This window comes from Girardinichthys multiradiatus, chromosome 22 (genome assembly GCF_021462225.1).
Source record: "Girardinichthys multiradiatus isolate DD_20200921_A chromosome 22, DD_fGirMul_XY1, whole genome shotgun sequence".
In the NCBI taxonomy this organism is placed as follows: Eukaryota; Metazoa; Chordata; class Actinopteri; order Cyprinodontiformes; family Goodeidae; genus Girardinichthys; species Girardinichthys multiradiatus.
In genome coordinates, this window is record NC_061814.1 from 35573849 (window position 1) to 35593659 (window position 19811).

The following is a 19811-nucleotide window of genomic DNA, read 5'->3' on the forward strand; positions in this document are numbered from 1 at the left end:
GTTCGGGAGAAGATGCTCCCCAGTCTTACCTGCTGCTGTCGGTCCGTCAGGAAGCTGTTGATCCACTGACAGGTGGAGGCTGGGACGTTGAACTGGGTGAGCTTCTGGTGGAGGATGTCTGGTATGATGGTGTCGAAGGCCGAGCTGAAGTCTACAAACAGTATCCTGGCGTACGTCCCTGGACGGTTGAGGTGTTGCAGGATGAAGTGTAGACCTAAGTTAACAGCATCATCTGCTGACCTGTTTGCTCGGTAAGCAAACAGCAGGGGGTCCAGCAGGGGGCCTGTGATGTCTTTCAGGTGCTTCAACACCAGCCGCTTGAAGGATTTCATGACCACAGACGTCAGGGCTACAGGCCTGTATTCATTTAATCCTAGGATGGTGGGTTTCTTGGGCACTGGGATGATGGTGGATCGTTTGAGGCAGGAGGGGACCTCACACTTCTCCAGTGATTTGTTGAAGATCCGTGTGAAGATCGGAGCGAGTTAATTTGCACAGGCTTTCAGGCATAATGGGGTCCTCAGGTCCTCCAGCTTTCTTTGTTTTCATGCGCTGAAAGAGCCTGTTTACATCATCCTCGGAGATCTTTAGTGCAGGCAGAGGATCTGAAGGTAGGGGGTTGGTTGTTTTACGGGTCGAATTTGTTCCTGAATGGGATGTGGAGGGGATGATTTGAGGTGTGAATGGCTTCTTGTCATGTCTGCAGTAGAAGCCATTCAGATAGTTGGCCAGGTGAGGATTCTGTTCAGGAAGGATGGGGGTGCTCCTATAGGCAGTCAGATTTCTCAGACCGGTCCATACAGCCGAAGTATCACCAGTAGAAAGGCTGTTTTTCAGCTTCTCTTGGCTGCTTTGATCTCCTTTGTTAGTCTGTTCCTAGCCTGCCTGTACCGCGCCCAATCTCCACTGCTGTGAGCTTCTTCCTTTTCCCTGCGCAGGTGGACTCCAGTCAAAATGTACAAAAATCAATATATCAATCTAAATCAACTGAGTCAAAATAGTCTTATTGTGGTGCGACAGTGGCTCAGTTTTAGAGTAGTCATCGGAAGGTTTTGGGTTTGATTCCAGCTTCCTACTGTCACATATTGATGTGCACCTGGGCAAGGCACTTAAGGCACTTAACCTCAAGTAGCCTGCAGATCTGTTTATCAGTGTTAGTGAGTGCGACTGGGTGAATGTAACTGTAGTGTGACGCACTTTCAGTGGTTTGCTATGGTCAGAAAAGCACCATATAAATTTTGCACGTTTATCTCTAAAACAGTATTCAAATATTGTTAAGTGTAACAGTTCAAGGTAATGTCTGTTTTTTACATTACACATACTGTACATACAGTGCCACCTGAATGTATGTACGCCTTGTAACTTATTCCACATTTTGTTACAGACTTTTTTCCAATACAGATTTGTATAGTTTTCTTTTTAAAAGTTCACAAAAAATAGACCATTGTGGCAAAGACAAAACATGCTTTTAGACATTTTTATAAATTTGTAAAGAATGTAAATCACACACCCTTTATTAAGGTATGTAAAATTGAGTTTAGGTGCATCTGATTTCTACTGATCAATCTTCAGTTGCTTCTGCAACTTGACTGGAGTCCACCTAATGTAAGTTGAGCTGACTGAATATGACTTATACAGTACAGACCAAAAGTTTGGACACACCTTCTCATTCAAAGAGTTGTCTTTATTTTCATGACTATGAATATTGTAGCTTCACAATGAAGGCATCAAAACTACGAATTAACACATGTGGAAATATATACTGAACAAAAAAGTGTGAAACAACTGAATATATGTCTTATATTCTAGGTTCTTCAAAGTAGCCACCTTTTGCTTTGATTACTGCTACGCACACTCTTGGCATTCTGCTGATGAGCTTCAAGAGGTAGTCACCTGAAATGGTTTTCACTTCACAGGTATGCCCTGTCAGGTTTAATAAGTGGGATTTCAAGCCTTATAAATGGGGTTGGGACCATCAGTTGTGTTGTGCAGGAGGTGGATACAGTACACAGCTGATAGTCCTACTGAATAGACTGTTAGAATTTGTATTATGGGAAGAAAAAAGCAGCTAAGTAAAGAAAAACAAGTGGCCATCATTACTTTAAGAAATGAAGGTCAGTCAGTCCGAACAATTGGGAAAACTTTGAAAGTGTCCCCAAGTGCAGTCCCAAAAACCATCAAGCGCTACAAAGAAACTGGCTCACATGAGGACCGCCCCAGGAAAGGAAGACCAAGAGTCACCTCTGCTGCGGACGTTAAGTTCATCCGAGTCACCAGCCTCAGAAATCGCAGGTTAACAGCAGCTCAGATTAGAGAACAGGTCAATGCCACACAGAGTTCTAGCAGCAGACACATCTCAACAACTGTTAAGAGGAGACTGTGTGAATCAAGCCTTCATGGTAAAATAGCTGCTAGGAAACCACTGCTGAGGACAGACAACAAGCAGAAGAGACTTGTTTGGGCTAAAGAACACAAGGAATGGACATTAGACCAGTGGAAATCTGTGCTTTGGTCTGATGAGTCCATGTTTGAGATCTTTGGTTCCAACCACCGTGCCTTTGTGCGGCGCAGAAGAGGTGAACAGATGTTCCCACCGTGAAGCATGGAGGAGGAGGTCTGATGGTGTGGGGATGCTTTGCTGGTGACACTGTTGGGGATTTATTCAAAATTGAAGGCATACTGAACCAGCATGGCTACCACAGCATCTTGCAGCGGCATGCTATTCCATCCGGTTTGCGTTTAGTTGGACCATCATTCATTTTTCAACAGGACATTGACCCCAAACACACCTCCAGGCTGTGTAAGGGCTATTTGACCAAGAAGGAGAGTGATGGGGTGCTGCGCCAGATGACCTGGCCTCCACAGTTACCGGACCTGAACCCAATCGAGATGGTTCGGGGTGAGCTGGACTGCAGAGTGAAGGCAAAAGGGCCAACAAGTGCTAAGCATCTCTGGGAACTCCTTCAAGACTGTTGGAAAACCATTTCAGGTGACTACCTCTTGAAGCTCATCAACAGAATGCCAAGCGTGTGCGTAGCAGTAATCAAAGCAAAAGGTTGCTACTTTGAAGAACCTAGAATATGAGACATATTTTCAGTTGTTTCACACTTTTTTGTTCAGTATATAATTCCACATGTGTTAATTCATAGTTTTGATGCCTTCAGTGTGAAGCTACAATATTCATAGTCATGAAAATAAAGACAACTCTTTGAATGAGAAGGTGTGTCCAAACTCTTGGTCTGTACTGTATATAAACACACTTTTCTATATCAGATTTCACAGTTGACAGCATACAGGTCCTTCTCAAAATATTAGCATATTGTGATAAAGTTAATTATTTTCCATAATGTCATGATGAAAATTTAACATTCATATATTTTAGATTCATTGCACACTAACTGAAATATTTCAGGTCTTTTATTGTCTTAATACGGATGATTGTGGCATACAGCTCATGAAAACCCAAAATTCCTATCTCACAAAATTAGCATATCATTAAAAGGGTCTCTAAACGAGCTATGAACCTAATCATCTGAATCAACAAGTTAATTCTAAACACCTGCAAAAGATTCCCGAGGCCTTTAAAACTCCCAGCTTGGTTCATCACTCAAAACCCCAATCATGGGTAAGACTGCCGACCTGACTGCTGTCCAGAAGGCCACTATTGACACCCTCAAGAAAGAAGGTAAGACACAGAAAGAAATTTCTGAACGAATAGGCTGTTCCCAGAGTGCTGTATCAAGGCACCTCAGTGGGAAGTCTGTGGGAAGGAAAAAGTGTGGCAAAAAACGCTACACAACGAGAAGAGGTGACCGGACCCTGAGGAAGATTGTGGAGAAGGGCCGATTCCAGACCTTGGGGGACCTGCGGAAGCAGTGGTCTGAGTCTGGAGTAGAAACATCCAGAGCCACCGTGCACAGGCGTGTGCAGGAAATGGGCTACAGGTGCCGCATTCCCCAGGTCAAGCCACTTTTGAACCAGAAACAGCGGCAGAAGCGCCTGACCTGGGCTACAGAGAAGCAGCACTGGACTGTTGCTCAGTGGTCCAAAGTACTTTTTTTGGATGAAAGCAAATTCTGCATGTCATTCGGAAATCAAGGTGCCAGAGTCTGGAGGAAGACTGGGGAGAAGGAAATGCCAAAATGCCAGAAGTCCAGTGTCAAGTACCCACAGTCAGTGATGGTCTGGGGTGCCGTGTCAGCTGCTGGTGTTGGTCCACTGTGTTTTATCAAGGGCAGGGTCAATGCAGCTAGCTATCAGGAGATTTTGGAGCACTTCATGCTTCCATCTGCTGAAAAGCTTTATGGAGATGAAGATTTCATTTTTCAGCACGACCTGGCACCTGCTCACAGTGCCAAAACCACTGGTAAATGGTTTACTGACCATGGTATCACTGTGCTCAATTGGCCTGCCAACTCTCCTGACCTGAACCCCATAGAGAATCTGTGGGATATTGTGAAGAGAACGTTGAGAGACTCAAGACCCAACACTCTGGATGAGCTAAAGGCCGCTATCGAAGCATCCTGGGCCTCCATAAGACCTCAGCAATGCCACAGGCTGAGTGCCTCCATGCCACGCCGCATTGAAGCAGTCATTTCTGCAAAAGGATTCCCAACCAAGTATTGAGTGCATAACTGTACATGATTATTTGAAGGTTGACGTTTTTTGTATTAAAAACACTTTTCTTTTATTGGTCGGATGAAATATGCTAATTTTGTGAGATAGGAATTTTGGGTTTTCATGAGCTGTATGCCAAAATCATCCGTATTAAGACAATAAAAGACCTGAAATATTTCAGTTAGTGTGCAATGAATCTAAAATATATGAATGTTAAATTTTCATCATGGCATTATGGAAAATAATTAACTTTATCACAATATGCTAATATTTTGAGAAGGACCTGTATATCTGAGCAGAAGCCAAGACATGAAATCAAAGAGATTGTCAGACCAGAGAAACAGAATTATGCGGTCTGATGAAGCCAAAATATATCTTTTTGGCCTAAACTCCATGCTTCATGTCTTGAGAAAAACAACCACTGCTCATGATCTGGCCATCCTTACTGTGAAGTTTGGTGGTGGCAGCATCATGCTTTGGGGATGTGTTTCTGCAGGAATTGGGTAACTAGTTTGTATTTAGGGTAAGGTGACAGCAGCCAAAAAAGCCTGCTTCTGAGTGCCCAGAACTCAGACTAGGGGCAAAGATTCCCCTTTCAATTCGACAATGGCCCGAAGCGTACTGCCAAGATTATAAAGAAGTGGTTTCAGGAGCAGTCTTGAGTCAGAACAATACTTAAACCCAATTAGACATTCATGGAAAGACCTAAAATTGACTGTCTACCAACAGATATAAAAGCTTGTATCGGATCTTAGGATGATCTGCAGAGCAGAATGGCAGAAAATAGCTCAAAACATGAGTGCTAAACTTGTAGAGACATGCGAAGAAGACTTGAGGCTGTGATTCCTGACAAATGTGCTCTAACCAAAAATATAAGCTATTGATGTAAGTACTTATAAAACACTGGATTAACAGACTTTTGCCAATGAAAAAATTGCACATTTATTAAAAAGCTGTTTTTGCTTTTTTCTGTTCTTGTCATTCTGGGGTACTGTGAGAAGATCTTTTAGAAATGTTTTAATTGATTTTAAAATAGGTGGAAAGAAAACTAAAGAAATATGAATACTTTGTGGTGGCACTGTATGAGATATTGAGATCTTCAGTCATGGTATGATGTTTTGATTAGTTTAGAATTTCCATCAGGGGAAACAATTTTAAAAACTACTGGAACAAAAATAAAAGATTATAACCCACAGTAAGTGAATAAAAAATGGATTGAGGTAATCATTCCAGTTTTTAGCCCAGGCCGTTCCTGAAAACAATAAGTCAAAAATAGGGAAATGTGTCCATACCTTTGTGGACCTTCCTAACCTTGTGTAGCTGTTCACAAGGTTGGGAATCCTGCAGCATATCCCACAAATAGACGCAAGAAACGCCCAAGTTAATTACTTGGGCATTTCTTGCGTCTATTAGTTTGTAATAGGATTTAATTCTTTGTAATAGGACACTTGGCTCAGATAAAAGTGCTTGTGCACACTTCACAGGCCACTTCATTCCGCATTTATCCCATAAAGGTCTTTCATGGAGCAGCTTCCATATGAGTAAACAATCTTGCTAACACATGCGACGAATACATGCTCATAGTTCATACTCAGACACTATTTAACTTTCAAACAAACTTTCACACTCAGCCACTGCTTTGTTCCTCTTTACATTTTGGGCTGTTTCTGCTCCTGGAGCTGCTTCTCACAGCAGCTCACTTTACCACTGGTAAGGTTAGTTGGCTAAATATATGTGTGACCTCTTTCCACAGGACATGTTAGAAAAGCACCTAGTATCTCTGAAGAAGCAAAGGGACGCTGTGAAACATAGACTCAAGAAACTTGCAGCCCGTCAGTCAGAAATCACAGTGAGTTTTACTCTGATTTCTGAAAAAGGCTCTCTCAGTGTAGTAGCAATTAAGATTTTAACAATGTATCTACTAATGTGACAATTAGTCATTATTTTGATGACCTGGCAGCAGAATTTGACATTTCATTATGTACCTTACCTAGAAAACGTCTACAGCGATAAAAGAGAATGTAGTGAGGAAATATCAAGAGATGCAGACTGTCCTGGAGGAGGACTTGCGGATTACCTTGTCTCACCTGGAGATGGAGGAGAGGGCTGCTGTCTCCGCCTTGGATGGGCTCATGGAGAGAAACTGTGCGCTAATCCAGGAATTAGAGCAGGACTTGGCCAGACTCTCGTTAGCTCTGGAGCAAAGTGACGCAGAGCCTGATACAATGGTAAAAAAAAAGAAAGAGAATTTAAAAGCCAGAGAGTTTAAATGTAAAGAGAGAAAACCCATAGCTGACTTACATTTTCTGCTATTCCTCAGTCACTCTTTTCACATTGTGAGCTGGACAACAAAGAGACAGCAGATAGGTATGGGTAATAACAATAACTCTTAACATTGTACCATGCTTTGCAAAGTACTCATACCCCTTTAATTTTTCCACATTTTGTCTCAAACTGTGTTTTCTAATGGGATTTTATGTGATGGACCAACACAAAGTGTATAATTGAGAAGTGCATGGATAATAACTCATTGTTTTAAAAATATTTTGCAAATCAAAATCTATAAAAGTGTTGTGTACATTTTAATTCACCCCCCTGAGTCTAATACTTTGTAGAACCATATTTGGCTACAATAAAGCTGCTTGAGGGTGTATTTCTTTGAACTTTCTACATTTAGAGACTGTTTTGCCAAATTAGGTCAAAGTCAGCCAAGTTTTGCAGAATGAAAAAGGAGCCCTGCAGCATGATGCTGCCACCACCATGTGTTACATTGGTAATTGTGTGTTCAGGGTTCTGAGCAGCGCAAGTTCTTCACCACACATATTATTTAGCAAGTAGGCCAAAAAGTTTAATTTCAACCTCGTCTGATCAGAGCATGGGACTTCTTATTGTTTTCATTTTGCCTCTCTTTGATAGAAACCAGATTTGTAGAGTGCGCAACTTGTAGTTGTCCTGTCAACAGATTCTCCCACCTGAGCTGTGGATGATTGTTGCTTCTCCAAAGTTACTATGGGTCTCTTGGCTGCTTCTCTGTTTAAATTTCCTTGCTTACCTTGCACAGCCATGTGCTTGTCAGTTTGCAGTTGTGCTATATTCTTTTAAGCAAACCCTGAATTAAAATTCTCCACAGCTTTTTCCCTGAGCCGTCTGCAGTGTTGCTTGGTCTTTATGATGCTGTTTGGTTACTAAGAAAATTGGTTGTACTTGATTGTATTTAGTGGCATCAGGGTAAAGGTAGGTGAACACAATCGCACAACAGACTTTCTATCAAGTATAATTTTCCTGAGCTTCCCAGTTATGTCATAAGATATTTTCCAAGGAACCAAAAGCAGTGAGAAGCATGCAGCAGTTAGCAGGCCTACAGAGTGAAGTGAGGAAATCCTTCAATAAATGTAAAAGTTTAAACTTAGAAGGATGCAGGAACAAATAACTGAATGCACTGTGGCTGTTAGGAGGAGGTGACAAGGAATACAACTTAAAGACTGGGATGCTTTGGAAACAACATGACCATACACCAAGATCTACACAACAAACATAAGAATAAACAAGGATATATGAATAACACAAAACTGAAAAATGAAGCTCAAACCCTAAAAGGTCATGACAACTTATGAACTATCCTCTGTCGATCAATCACATAAAATCCCAACAAAATAAATTGAAGTTTGTGCTTGTGATGTGATAAAATGTAAGGCATTATCCCAATAAGTGATAGTTTCTTTCTGGTGTTCCTTCCTCAGAGTGTTGGATGTCCTAAACCAATTAGATCCCAACAGTGTTAGTCTTGATGAAGCTAAAGCTAACCAGATCCTCAGCCTCACCAACAGCATGCTGCATCTCGTCTGCTCACAGACCCCTCTAATGAAGAAGCTACTGAAAAGCTGTCAGTTCCCACATTACCTTCACAGCAGTAATCATTACACCTTTATCTCTTTAGGATACATTTCATGAAGAAATTTTCCCATTTGTGTCCAGATTCCAGTGAGGTGCACCTGGATCCAGAGACAGCCCACCCGAAGTTGATCATCTCCCCCAAAAGTGACAGTGTCTCCTACACAGACACATGTCAGAACCTCCCTGATCAACCAGGGAGGTTCGACATCACCCTCAACGTCATCAGCATGCAGGGCTTCAGCTTTGGTCGCCATTACTGGGAGATTGATGTGACTGGGAAGACATACTGGGAGCTTGGTGTTACCTACCCCTCCTTTCCCCGCAAAGGCACGTCTGAGGACTGTTGGCTGGGCCGAGGAGACGGGTCTTGGTGCGTGGAGTTCTTTGACGGGGAATACACAGCCTGGCATGGAGGGGTGCCTCACCAGCTGCCTTTCACTAGACATTTCTGTCGAATTGGTATTTGGTGCAGCTTTCCTGCAGGGCTGGTGACATTTATTGAGGCGGATAACATGATGCCGCTGTTCTCATTTTGTGCTGGAACCTTCTCAGAGTGCCTCCACCTGGCCCTATGTCCTGGTCATGACCACAATGGCACTAATTCAAGTCCTATTGTAATCTGTAATGCATCATCTCCCACAAGTGACCTGTAGCGGCATAACAATCTTTGCAATGATACACAAATTGCAAAAACTTCTTAATTTTCAAAATACATATGTTTGTCACATGTTCACAATGACTTTTAAATCTAGATTCAAATTATGTATACCCAGAAACACAACTTGTAAGACTGGCACAAGATTGTTCAGGGCTCAGAATGGGATTATGATCCCACTTCCATTTAAGCTCACTAGTCACGATGGCACCAATAATGTCTCTTTTAAACTGTGCAACCATAACTGTTTTTATGTGTTGTGAATTTAAGGCCTCCATGGCTAACTTGTAAGGCAACAATTAAATGGATGATAGCACAGAATGTGTTTTGCTTGTCCCTCACATTATACACATAACATCTGTTTATTAGATACATAGTAACATGTACTCTATGGAAATGAATTTATTTATCTAGTTTGCTCATTTGATTGATGTTTGTGAAGTCAGAAATCCTCAATAGACATGCCACTGTAAACAGCATTTTCAAGTTTTGTCTAGAGGAATAGCATCCCAACATCATGATGCTGACTACTTCATGTTTCACTATAGGAATGGTGAGTTCAGTGTGATGTGGAGTGATAGTTTTCCTCTTCAAGTTCAGTTTTGGTCAGACAACCTTTTTCCATTTGTTCCCTGCACGGTTTGTGCCTAAATGCAAATGTATGGGTTTCTCTCAACCATTGCTTTCTTGTTGTCACTCATCCATAAGCCAGAAGACAAATTTAATAAAAGTAAACATAAATTTATAATATATTTTACTTATGTTATTGTAATTTTTTGTAATTCCTCGAGTCAAGGCTGAGGTATTGGCAAAATATTGTTTCTTAATCATCATCTACTTCTTTTTGGAACTTTAATATATTTTTGTTGCATAACTAATTTAAAAGAACAATATGACAAAGACTAATCCACTGCAGGAGGATCCATTGTTTTTAAAAACATTCCACCAATAACTTGACAGAAACAGTGGTTTTCTCTTAAATGTTTCCAATCATCAAACAAATGTTGACGTCAAACAAAGATAACTATACAGTAAATTTAAAAAAGCACTTTTCAAATACTGTAATTCATTTATTTAGGGAAAAAGTTATCCAAACCAACCTGGCTCTATGTAAAAATGTAATTGACCCCTAAACCTAAGAACTGGTTCTGTTTTTTTTTAGGGTTTTTGAACGTGAACCACCTATTTAAGGCCACAGCATCTTAATTGGATGTTAGTCCAGACTTTGACCAGGCCTCTCCAAATCCTTCTTTTGTTTTCAACCTGTCAGAGGTGAACGTGCTGTGCTTTGGATCCTTATCCTGTTGCATAACCCAATTGTGCTTGAGCTTAAGGTCATGAACTGTGGTCAGACATTCTCTCTTGGGAATTTCCATTGAGGAACACAATTCATGGTTCCATTGATTGCAGCAATTCATTCAGGTCCCAAAGCAGCAAAGCACCACCACACGATCAGTGAGATGGTCTTTTTCTGAAATGCTGTGTTAGTTTTACAACAGATCCAACAAAACTCACACCTTCCAAAAAGTTCTGCTTTTGAATGTTGTTCCTATAGTATTTGGTATCATTAATCTGTTTTTATTGTGAAGCTTGCATCTATGTTATTTTTGGTCAGCAGTGGATTGGGATGCAATTTATGCACAGTATTATCTTTATTATTACTCAATTATGACCTTTGACCTTAACTGACTCAAGTGAGCCCTGCAGTGTTTTAGATGGTGTTCTGGTTTTTTTTTGTATTTTGGCTGGGCAGTCTCTCCTGGGATGGTTCACCACTGTTCCATGTGTTCTACATGTGAGGATAATGGCTCTCACTTTGATTCACTCAAGTCCCAAAGTCTAAATAGTTTTGCAACCCTTTCCAGACTGATAGATGTCAATGACTTTGTTTCTCATATGTTATTAAATTTCTTTTGATCGGGTCACATTGTGTTGCTATTTAAGATCCTTGGTCTACTTTGTAATGGAAAATTTTAGTGCCTTGCTTTCTTTGCTCCTTGATACTCTACAGGAACTGACAAAAGTATTAGAACCCCTCAGTGTTGTTCCATTCTTCTCTTATATATTCTTAGAGTAATGGTTTCTCAGCCTTCTGCTTGCAGCTGTGTAAGATAATATGTATGCCACACTGTTAAGATTATGTCTAGGACAAGCATGAGACCCTCTCTCTGGGTCTCATGAGAGTTACCTTGAAAACTGTTGTAGCTTATAAGGAGAGCCTTTGCTTTGTCTAGTCAGAACGATTTGGCAGCACTACTGAGCGGATCTCCAATGCTGTAAAAAATCCTTCTCTCTTGCAAGATTATAATAAAGCTGATTATGAGTGACAATCATCGGTCTCTGTAATGGTAAAAACAAATGTTTCTACAACAACTTCATGTTGTCATCCAGGTTCTATTTGGGTGATCTCTTGATTATACAGATCAGGCAGCTACTATGCTGGCTGTGGGTAATGAAATTAAACAAAAAATGGGTATAATCACAGTTAGTTAACAAAACAGAACAATTATTTTTCATTGAGGGCCAGGCTGGTTTGGGTACCTTTTTTCCCCTAATAAATGAAATCATCATTTGAATACCACATTTTGTATTTACTCAGCTTCTTTTTGTTTGATATTTCAAATTTGTTTGATGATCTGAAACATTTAGGTTTGATCAAAAAGCAAAACAAGAAGAAATCTGTAGGAAGGCAAATACTAGTTTACACGATATATTTGCCTATGCTGCTTCTGAAATACTTGGAGTCCAAATGTCTTTTTTACAAAGCTGAGTAAACACAGGGAAATCATTTGTGTCATTAGGTGTGCTGTACTGGAAAATCCCATGATCATATCCTTTAAAAACACGACAGAAACTGTCCTTTTGCTTATGACACTAAAATGATTTGTTTAAAGCTAAACCTTTGGACACTGCTGAGGGACTAGAGAGTCTCATTCACCCATGGGCAACAGACCTCTGGATTGGTTTTCAATCAGTGACATTGGTGTTTGTTCCTCCCATGAACTTCACAAGCATTCTTACTAAGAGCCTTTAGGACAGTGGTACTCTTATAAATCTAAAACTGAGAGGATCAAAATCAGAGAACACATAGAAGCCCCTACAGTTCCTGTGCAAAAGATAAAGTAATGTGGTACATCACAATATATTACATTATAATGGAAAACCTAATTAATTTTGGTAATTTAATTATAAAACTTAATTGTTTGGTGGTTAAGGCTTACAGCTTATGAATGTTTTTTTTTTTCTTTTCTTTTTGCAGCACTTGTGGCCTTTAATTTTTAAACAGTAAGCTGACAGGAACGGGATTAGGGTTAGGGGGGTTAGGGTAGGGTTTGGAGTCAAACCCACGATGGGCTGTGTTGAGGACTGAAGCCTCTGAACATGGGTCGCCCATTTTACCCCTACGTCTCTGCCGCACCCGATGTACCCAAAGTTAAAGTTGTCTCTGGTTCAGGAGTATCCTAAAACACGGTATGTGACAGTTTCAGGATATGTCTTTATGAGATGGGTCTTGAAGCACTAAGTTCACCTATAGCCTATTTTTTCTTTCCACAAAATTTTCCATTAACACGCCTGTGTACAGCATTCTGTGAACAGCTAGCGTCTTTACCTATGAATCCTTGTGATTTACCTGAAGTGTGGAGCGATGTTGATGACAGTTTGCTGGACCGGTGTCGAATCAGCAGTATCCCCAGGATTGTGTAGGCCATTACATTGACGAAACATACTTTGTGTATTAACAAAAAAATGTATCAATATGTAATGCTCTATTTTTGTCCTCATATTCTAATTTTCTGAGAATGAGAATTTTGGGTTTTCATTTGGGTTTTATTCAAATAAGTTCTCCACTTGTTGACGCACCCAGTGTATTTGATCCAAAGTCTACATGCAAACAAACAGTGAGCTCTTAGTCAACATGCTCTCTGAGCATCTGTGTTGCAAGTATGGATTTTAGGTTAAGGGTTTAATGCGTTTTAAAGTAAAAAGTCTGCAAACATGTCACAAATGACACTAATAAAGTCAGCATTTTTTAGCCTTTACCAACAATATCCTTAAATCAGAATGGGAACTCTTAAAGGTACATTATTCCAGAGTTTTCATCAATAAAACTGCCTCAGCTACATGGATGAGTGCCAGAGAAAGCTGAAGTTTCAAAGGTTACTGTCCTTGCATGAAATTTGTGCAACATGTGTGGGTTCTCTGCAGGGTAGCACAGTCTCATTTTGCCCTCCTGGAAGTTGGCTGGTGCTTCATCAGCATGAAACTGAAGCTGCTCCTCCTTTGCCTCTTCTTGGCTGTGCTGCTTATACCCACTGAGGTAAGAATTCACTGCATGTATTATACTGAAAAAAGGTAGTAATGTGTAAATTAATTAAAACCGGGCAATGCTGATGATGAAGTTTTTTATTAATGTTCATAAAATTCAGTTAGTTCTAGTCTATAAAGTTTATTATTATCCAATTCATTAATCTGTTAAGTAAAATTATTTACTAAATGTTGAAACATATTTGTAAAATGTTTGTGCATCAGTCAAATCCCAATCAAAAAGACAAACACAAAGACAAACATGGACCTCCACGACACCAGAGGCCCTCACCAGGGCGGGAGAGGAGGCTGAGGTTTGAAGACATAATTGAAGGTCAGGGCTTCTTTTTTTTAGTATAAGATACTGATTTCATAATAAAAATGATGCAACAAAATTAATTATGTATTCCAAATCTGAAAGAAAAATATTATCTCAGACATCTTCTTCAAGGATCCAACTGAAGATGACGAGGATGAAGACACTGTGAATTTAGACTGGCTTTTTGATCTTCAGGATCCTGAAGGTAAAAGGAGATGTTCTGCTGGACTCTGTAGTAAGTTGTGCGATGAAAGATTTTCTATGTTTACTTCATTACAACCTCCTTTAATTTTACTTGTCAGGCCGGTGCACACCCAACCCCTGCCTTAATAATGGTGTGTGTAAGGAGAAAGGCAGGAGAGGGTTCAAATGTGACTGCCCCAAGCTGTTTCATGGAAAAACATGCGAGAAAGGTTGGAGGAATTTGTCATCTTCTTCTTCCTGTTGAATTTCCTGTCAGTGTCATACTGAAGCTGTAAAATTATTTATTCTTGTGCTTGCGATGCTAGCCCCTAAAGTGTGCAGGAGAGGTCTTTGTGGACGGGGTGAGTGTGTGCTGACTTCAACTCGTCCGTTCTACGAGTGCAAATGCAAATACCCATTCCAGCCTCCAGACTGCAAACGGTGTAAGGGACAAACAGCAAAAGTGCATCCTCAGTTAAACAACCCATGATTACATTTCTAAAAAGCTTATTTTGTTTATTTCATCATTTGTTGTGCAAAGTTTCTGTTTGCGAGCCGAATCCATGCAGAAATGGGGGCCAGTGCATTCGGGATGGAAATGACTTCGACTGTCAGTGCCCCCAAGGGTTCAGAGGAAGGTTCTGTCATGTCGGTAAATACTGTGTCTCTATTTTCCAGGCCAATGTGTATAGAACCTTGCAAAGTATTCATGCCACTTTAGCTTTTGCACATTTTGTCATTTTACCAAAACAAAATTCAATGTTCGCTATGTGGCACAAAGTGAACATGAAAGTTCAAGTTTCAAAATTTCAGAATGAGTGTAGTGCATTTGAAATCTAATTCCTTACTCTGGTACCCCTAAATAAAGTCCAGTACAACCAAATGTCTCCAGAAGTTGTAAAAGGAGTCCACTTGAGGAGTGAAACCTACCAGGACATGGCTGTCAACCTAAACTAAGAAGTCAGGCAAGGAAAGCATTAATTAGAGAAGAAGCCAAGAGGTTAATGGCAGCTTTATAGTATATATAGCAGTCCAAAGTTCAGGTATGAGAACAAACTATTAGTTGTGCACTGTGCATATCTGACCTTTATGGAAAAGAGGCATGAAGAAAGAAAACCATTATTGTTAGAAAGCCCTAAGAATCCTGTAATTTGCTGAAAACTATGAAGAAGACACAGCAAACATATGAAAGAAGGTGCTGTGGTAAGATAGGACCAAAACTGAAGTTTTATGGCCTACATGCAAAATGCAATGTGTGGCTAACACTGCACATGACCATGAACACGACACCTCCATGGTGAAACATGGTGGTAGCAGCATCTGTGGGGAGGTTTTTCGTCAACAGGGACACAGAAGAACCTGATCAGAGTTGATTGGAAGAAGCATGGAGTTAAATAAAGGGGAACCCTGGAAGAAAACTTGTTGGATGATGGTCGGAGATTGACCTCTTGGCAGAACAACAACCCAGAACATATAGTCAGAGCTACAGTGCAATGGTTTAGATGAAAGCATATTTGTGTGTTAAAATGCCCCAGTCAAACCACGTACCTAAATTCAGTTGAGAATCTGTGCTGGATTTGAAAATTGCTGTTCACAGTTGCTCTCAGTGCAGTCTGACTTAATTTGAGCTATTTTGCAAAATCTTCAGTCTCTTGCTGGGTAAAACATACCCCAAAACAGCCTAAGCTAAAAGTGTTTCTACATATTTGTGACTCATTAGGGGCTGAATACAAATAAACACCACGTTTCACAGTTTTTTATTTGTTTATATGGTCTATTTTTAAAATCTGAATAAAATCAATGTCGTTCATGATGGGACAAAACTTAAGAAAAGTAGAAAGAAAGAAAGATGAAAACAATTACAGCTATATGAGTTTTCTACTATTACGAGACACTGGGTATGTTTCTTAGGCCCAGACGACTGCTATGTGGATGATGGAGAGACTTACCGTGGGAATGTGAGTGAGACAGAAGATGGCCACGACTGCCTCTACTGGAATTCCCACTTCATCCTGAACAAAGGAGTTGATCCCTTCAACTCATTTGAGAACAAAGAAGGGCTTGGCCCTCACAACTTCTGCAGGTTATGGGAAAAGGACAAAAATGTATTCCAACTACGAACAACATTACAGATACATGGTCAGTTATTTGTTTATTTTTATCTTGCAGAAACCCAGATGGAGAACCAAGGCCCTGGTGTTTTTTCAGAAGAGGACATAGATTGTTTTGGGACTACTGTAATGTGACTAAATGTTCTCAACCAACAGGTCAGGACTAAAGCTCCAAGTGGTATCCTGATGCTGACTTTAAAGTCAACAAAGCAGCTGTGAAACCTTCTGTTTGCATTTTCAGGTGAACCCCCTTCTGTTAAGCCGCCACCTTCTACTACTAAAGCACCAGCGACCACCAAGGATCCACAGCCATCCCAACGACCTACAGATGCCCCGATTGTTCCAACTCCATCTCTTGCACCAAAACAGTTCGAAATCTGTGGTGAGCCTCAACCAACACGGGCCTTAACTCGAATCTTTGGGGGTCTGAAAGTCAGTCCTGGGGCAATACCCTGGCAGGTTTCGTTGCAACAGAAACCAAAGAACTCCAACATGAAATACAGCCATGTCTGTGGAGGAGTTCTGATCGCGAGCTGCTGGGTTCTGACGGCTGGACACTGCATGTAAGCAAACACCCCAAATCTGAGGACTTGATACTGATAACCTTCATCACTTCAGCTGTTTTATCTATTGGTTTCTTTTCCACAGTGAAAAAAATAAGGATATGCGGGTGGTGATGGGTACTCTGTCACTGAATACGCCTGACCCATCAGCTCAAATCATTGCAGTTGAGAATGCAATTGTGCATGAGAACTACAGGGAGACTTCTGTTGCTGTTTACAATGACATAGGTAAAACTTTGCACTGTATTTCATCCATAGAGGACATACGTCATCATTTGTACAACCTTTATCTTTCAGTTGTTTTTAGACCTGTAACTCACAATAGTTTTATAATCATTTTCATGACTACAGTTGAGAAATGTTTGAAAATGTGTGAAGCAAAAAAGCTAAGAAAGCAGCTCATTCACGTTTCTGCATAGATGATAACTGCAGCAAAATACCTCAGTCCATGCTTTTGCTACAGTATGTTACCAATAAGCATCCACACATGCCTCCAACATATTAAAACAAGGCAGTCCGTGGCAATAATAGTCGTTCAGACACTGCGGATCCAGTTTACAGGTCATCGTACACATATGGTATTGTTTTTAAGAGATGTGACCAAAAAAGCTTTCTTGTTGTCAAAAAGTGTCTTTAGAATTACTCTTTTGCGTTAAAAAACTGTGAAAAAACTGTTATGTTCAACATTTTTAGGTTTTATGTTTCTAAAGTATATTTGACTTTGAATGAATCAAAGTAAATCCTAATAATGATTTCTGCTAACCAATAAGGTTCAAATTCACTTTTTAAACTTATTAGAAACTTTTCTAATCTTATATATACAGGGGTTGGACAATGAAACTGAAACACCTGGTTTTAGACCACAATAATCTATTAGTATGGTGTAGGGCCTCGTTTTGCGGCCAATACAGCATCAATTCGTCTTGGGAATGACATATACAAGTCCTGCACAGTGGTTAGAGGGATTTTAAGCCATTCTTCTTGCAGGATAGTGGCCAGGTCACTACGTGATACTGGTGGAGGAAAACGTTTCCTGACTCGCTCCTCCAAAACACCCCAAAGTGGCTCAATAATATTTAGATCTGGTGACTGTGCAGGCCATGGGAGATGTTCAACTTCACTTTCATGTTCATCAAACCAATCTTTCACCAGTCTTGCTGTGTGTATTGGTGCATTGTCATCCTGATACACGGCATCGCCTTCAGGATACAATGTTTGAACCATTGGATGCACATGGTCCTCAAGAATGGTTCGGTAGTCCTTGGCAGTGACGCGCCCATCTAGCACAAGTATTGGGCCAAGGGAATGCAAAGATATGGCAGCCAAACCATCACTGATCCACCCCCATGCTTCACTCTGGGCCTGCAACAGTCTGGGTGGTACGCTTCTTTGGGGCTTCTCCACACCGTAACTCTCCCGGATGTGGGGAAAACAGTAAAGGTGGACTTATCAGAGAACAATACATGTTTCACATTGTCCACAGCCCAAGATTTGCGCTCCTTGCACCATTGAAACCGACGTTTGGCATTGGCATGAGTGACCAAAGGTTTAGCTATAGCAGCCCGGCTGTGTATATTGACCCTGTGGATCTCCCGATGGACAGTTCTGGTGGAAACAGGAGAGTTGAGGTGCACATTTAATTCTGCCGTGATTTGGGCAGCCGTGGTTTTATGTTTTTTGGATACAATCCGGGTTAGCACCCGAACGTCCCTTTCAGACAGCTTCCTCTTGCATCCACAGTTAATCCTGTTGGATGTGGTTCGTCCTTCTTGGTGGTATGCTGACATTACCCTGGATACCGTGGCTCTTGATACATCACAAAGACTTGCTGTCTTGGTCACAGATGCGCCAGCAAGACGTGCACCAACAATTTGTCCTCTTGAACTCTGTTATGTCACCCATAATGTTTTGTGCATTTCAATATTTTGAGCAAAACTGTGCTCTTACCCTGCTAATTGGACCTTCACACTCTGCTCTTACTGGTGCAATGTGCAATCAATGAAGACTGGCTACCAGGCTGGTCCAATTTAGCCATGAAACCTCCAACACTAAAATGACAAGTGTTTCAGTTTCCTTGTCCAACCCCTGTATATATAATGCAATTTTAGTTAACATTAACAGGTAAAAATGCAAATATTAAACTCGGCTCTTTTAGTTTTGATTTTCTTGTGACACTAATCTGATCTGGATTTTCTAAGCTTTGTTAAGGCTCAGGGGGAGAGATGGAGTTTGTGCAAATGAGACCCAGTTTGTAAAGACAGCTTGTCTGCCAAGTGCCCAACTCTCTGATGGGAAGGAGTGCACCATTTCTGGATGGGGGGCCACCGAGGACTGTACGTATGCCATCTTACTAAATCATTTGGTCTACAATCTACATTTTGTTAGGCTTTGTCCTAACTGTTCTATATCACATGTGCAGCGAACTATGGCACCAATCACCTGTTAGAGGCCAATGTTCTGCTGATCAGCCAGACAAAGTGCTCCGAGTCCAGTGTTTACGGGAACGTCGTGGATAGTAGCATGTTCTGTGCAGGTCACCTGCAGGGAGGAGTAGATTCCTGTCAGGTTAGTCAGCTTTATATTTTTCTGACTGTCACTTTGCTGCTGATATGCTGAGCTGGGCCACTGAGGGACAAATAAAAACATTTCCATTTATCTCTTGTTGCAGGGGGATTCTGGAGGACCGCTGACTTGCAAGCAGAATAACACCAGTGTTGTTTACGGTCTGGTGAGCTGGGGAGATCAGTGTGGAAGGAAAAACAAGCCAGGGGTTTACACAAGAGTCACTCACTTCCTGAATTGGATTAAGGCAAAGACTCAAGCACTTTCATAAATAACCTGAGGACATTAGTTTTAAACATGCCAGTATGTTTGTCCAGGAATGAAGCTGTGATTGAGGGTTATTTGGTGTTGTTTCATGACTGCTCTGAACCTGATTGATCTGTTATGCAACCAAAAGAAAGACCTGAAATCTTCTGAACATATGTCATATTTCCTTATGATGACAGGGGAATTTAAAAAACTCAATAAAAGGTGACAACATTGTGTTCCTTCAGCGGTAAAGTGTCCAACTTTTGCTTCTGTTTCATGTGTTCTAATTTTAAAACTCACCAATTAATGCACCAATTAATCAACCAGAGACTGGTATCCTCCAATTTTCCTTA

At 40.8% G+C, this 19811-nt stretch overlaps 2 protein-coding genes across 2 annotated transcripts; both read left to right on the forward strand.

The window, feature by feature from the left end:
* Positions 1 to 5549: 5549 nt before the first annotated feature.
* LOC124859529 (probable E3 ubiquitin-protein ligase TRIML1) lies at positions 5550 to 9837 on the forward strand. The gene is made up of 5 exons (XM_047352370.1): positions 5550 to 6466; positions 6612 to 6845; positions 6938 to 6984; positions 8358 to 8500; positions 8593 to 9837. The coding sequence occupies exons 1-5, from the start codon at positions 6350 to 6352 to the stop codon at positions 9162 to 9164; spliced, it is 1113 nt and encodes a 370-aa protein (XP_047208326.1). The 5' UTR covers positions 5550 to 6349; the 3' UTR covers positions 9165 to 9837.
* Positions 9838 to 12572: 2735 nt separating this feature from the next.
* On the forward strand, positions 12573 to 19702 carry habp2 (hyaluronan binding protein 2). The gene is made up of 14 exons (XM_047350925.1): positions 12573 to 12637; positions 13373 to 13484; positions 13697 to 13805; positions 13909 to 13995; positions 14093 to 14203; positions 14300 to 14416; positions 14515 to 14625; positions 15885 to 16056; positions 16143 to 16240; positions 16326 to 16647; positions 16733 to 16875; positions 18846 to 18980; positions 19067 to 19212; positions 19316 to 19702. Exons 1-14 carry the CDS (start codon positions 12588 to 12590, stop codon positions 19478 to 19480), a joined length of 1878 nt encoding a protein of 625 aa, XP_047206881.1. The 5' UTR covers positions 12573 to 12587; the 3' UTR covers positions 19481 to 19702.
* The last annotated feature ends 109 nt before the right edge of the window (positions 19703 to 19811 follow it).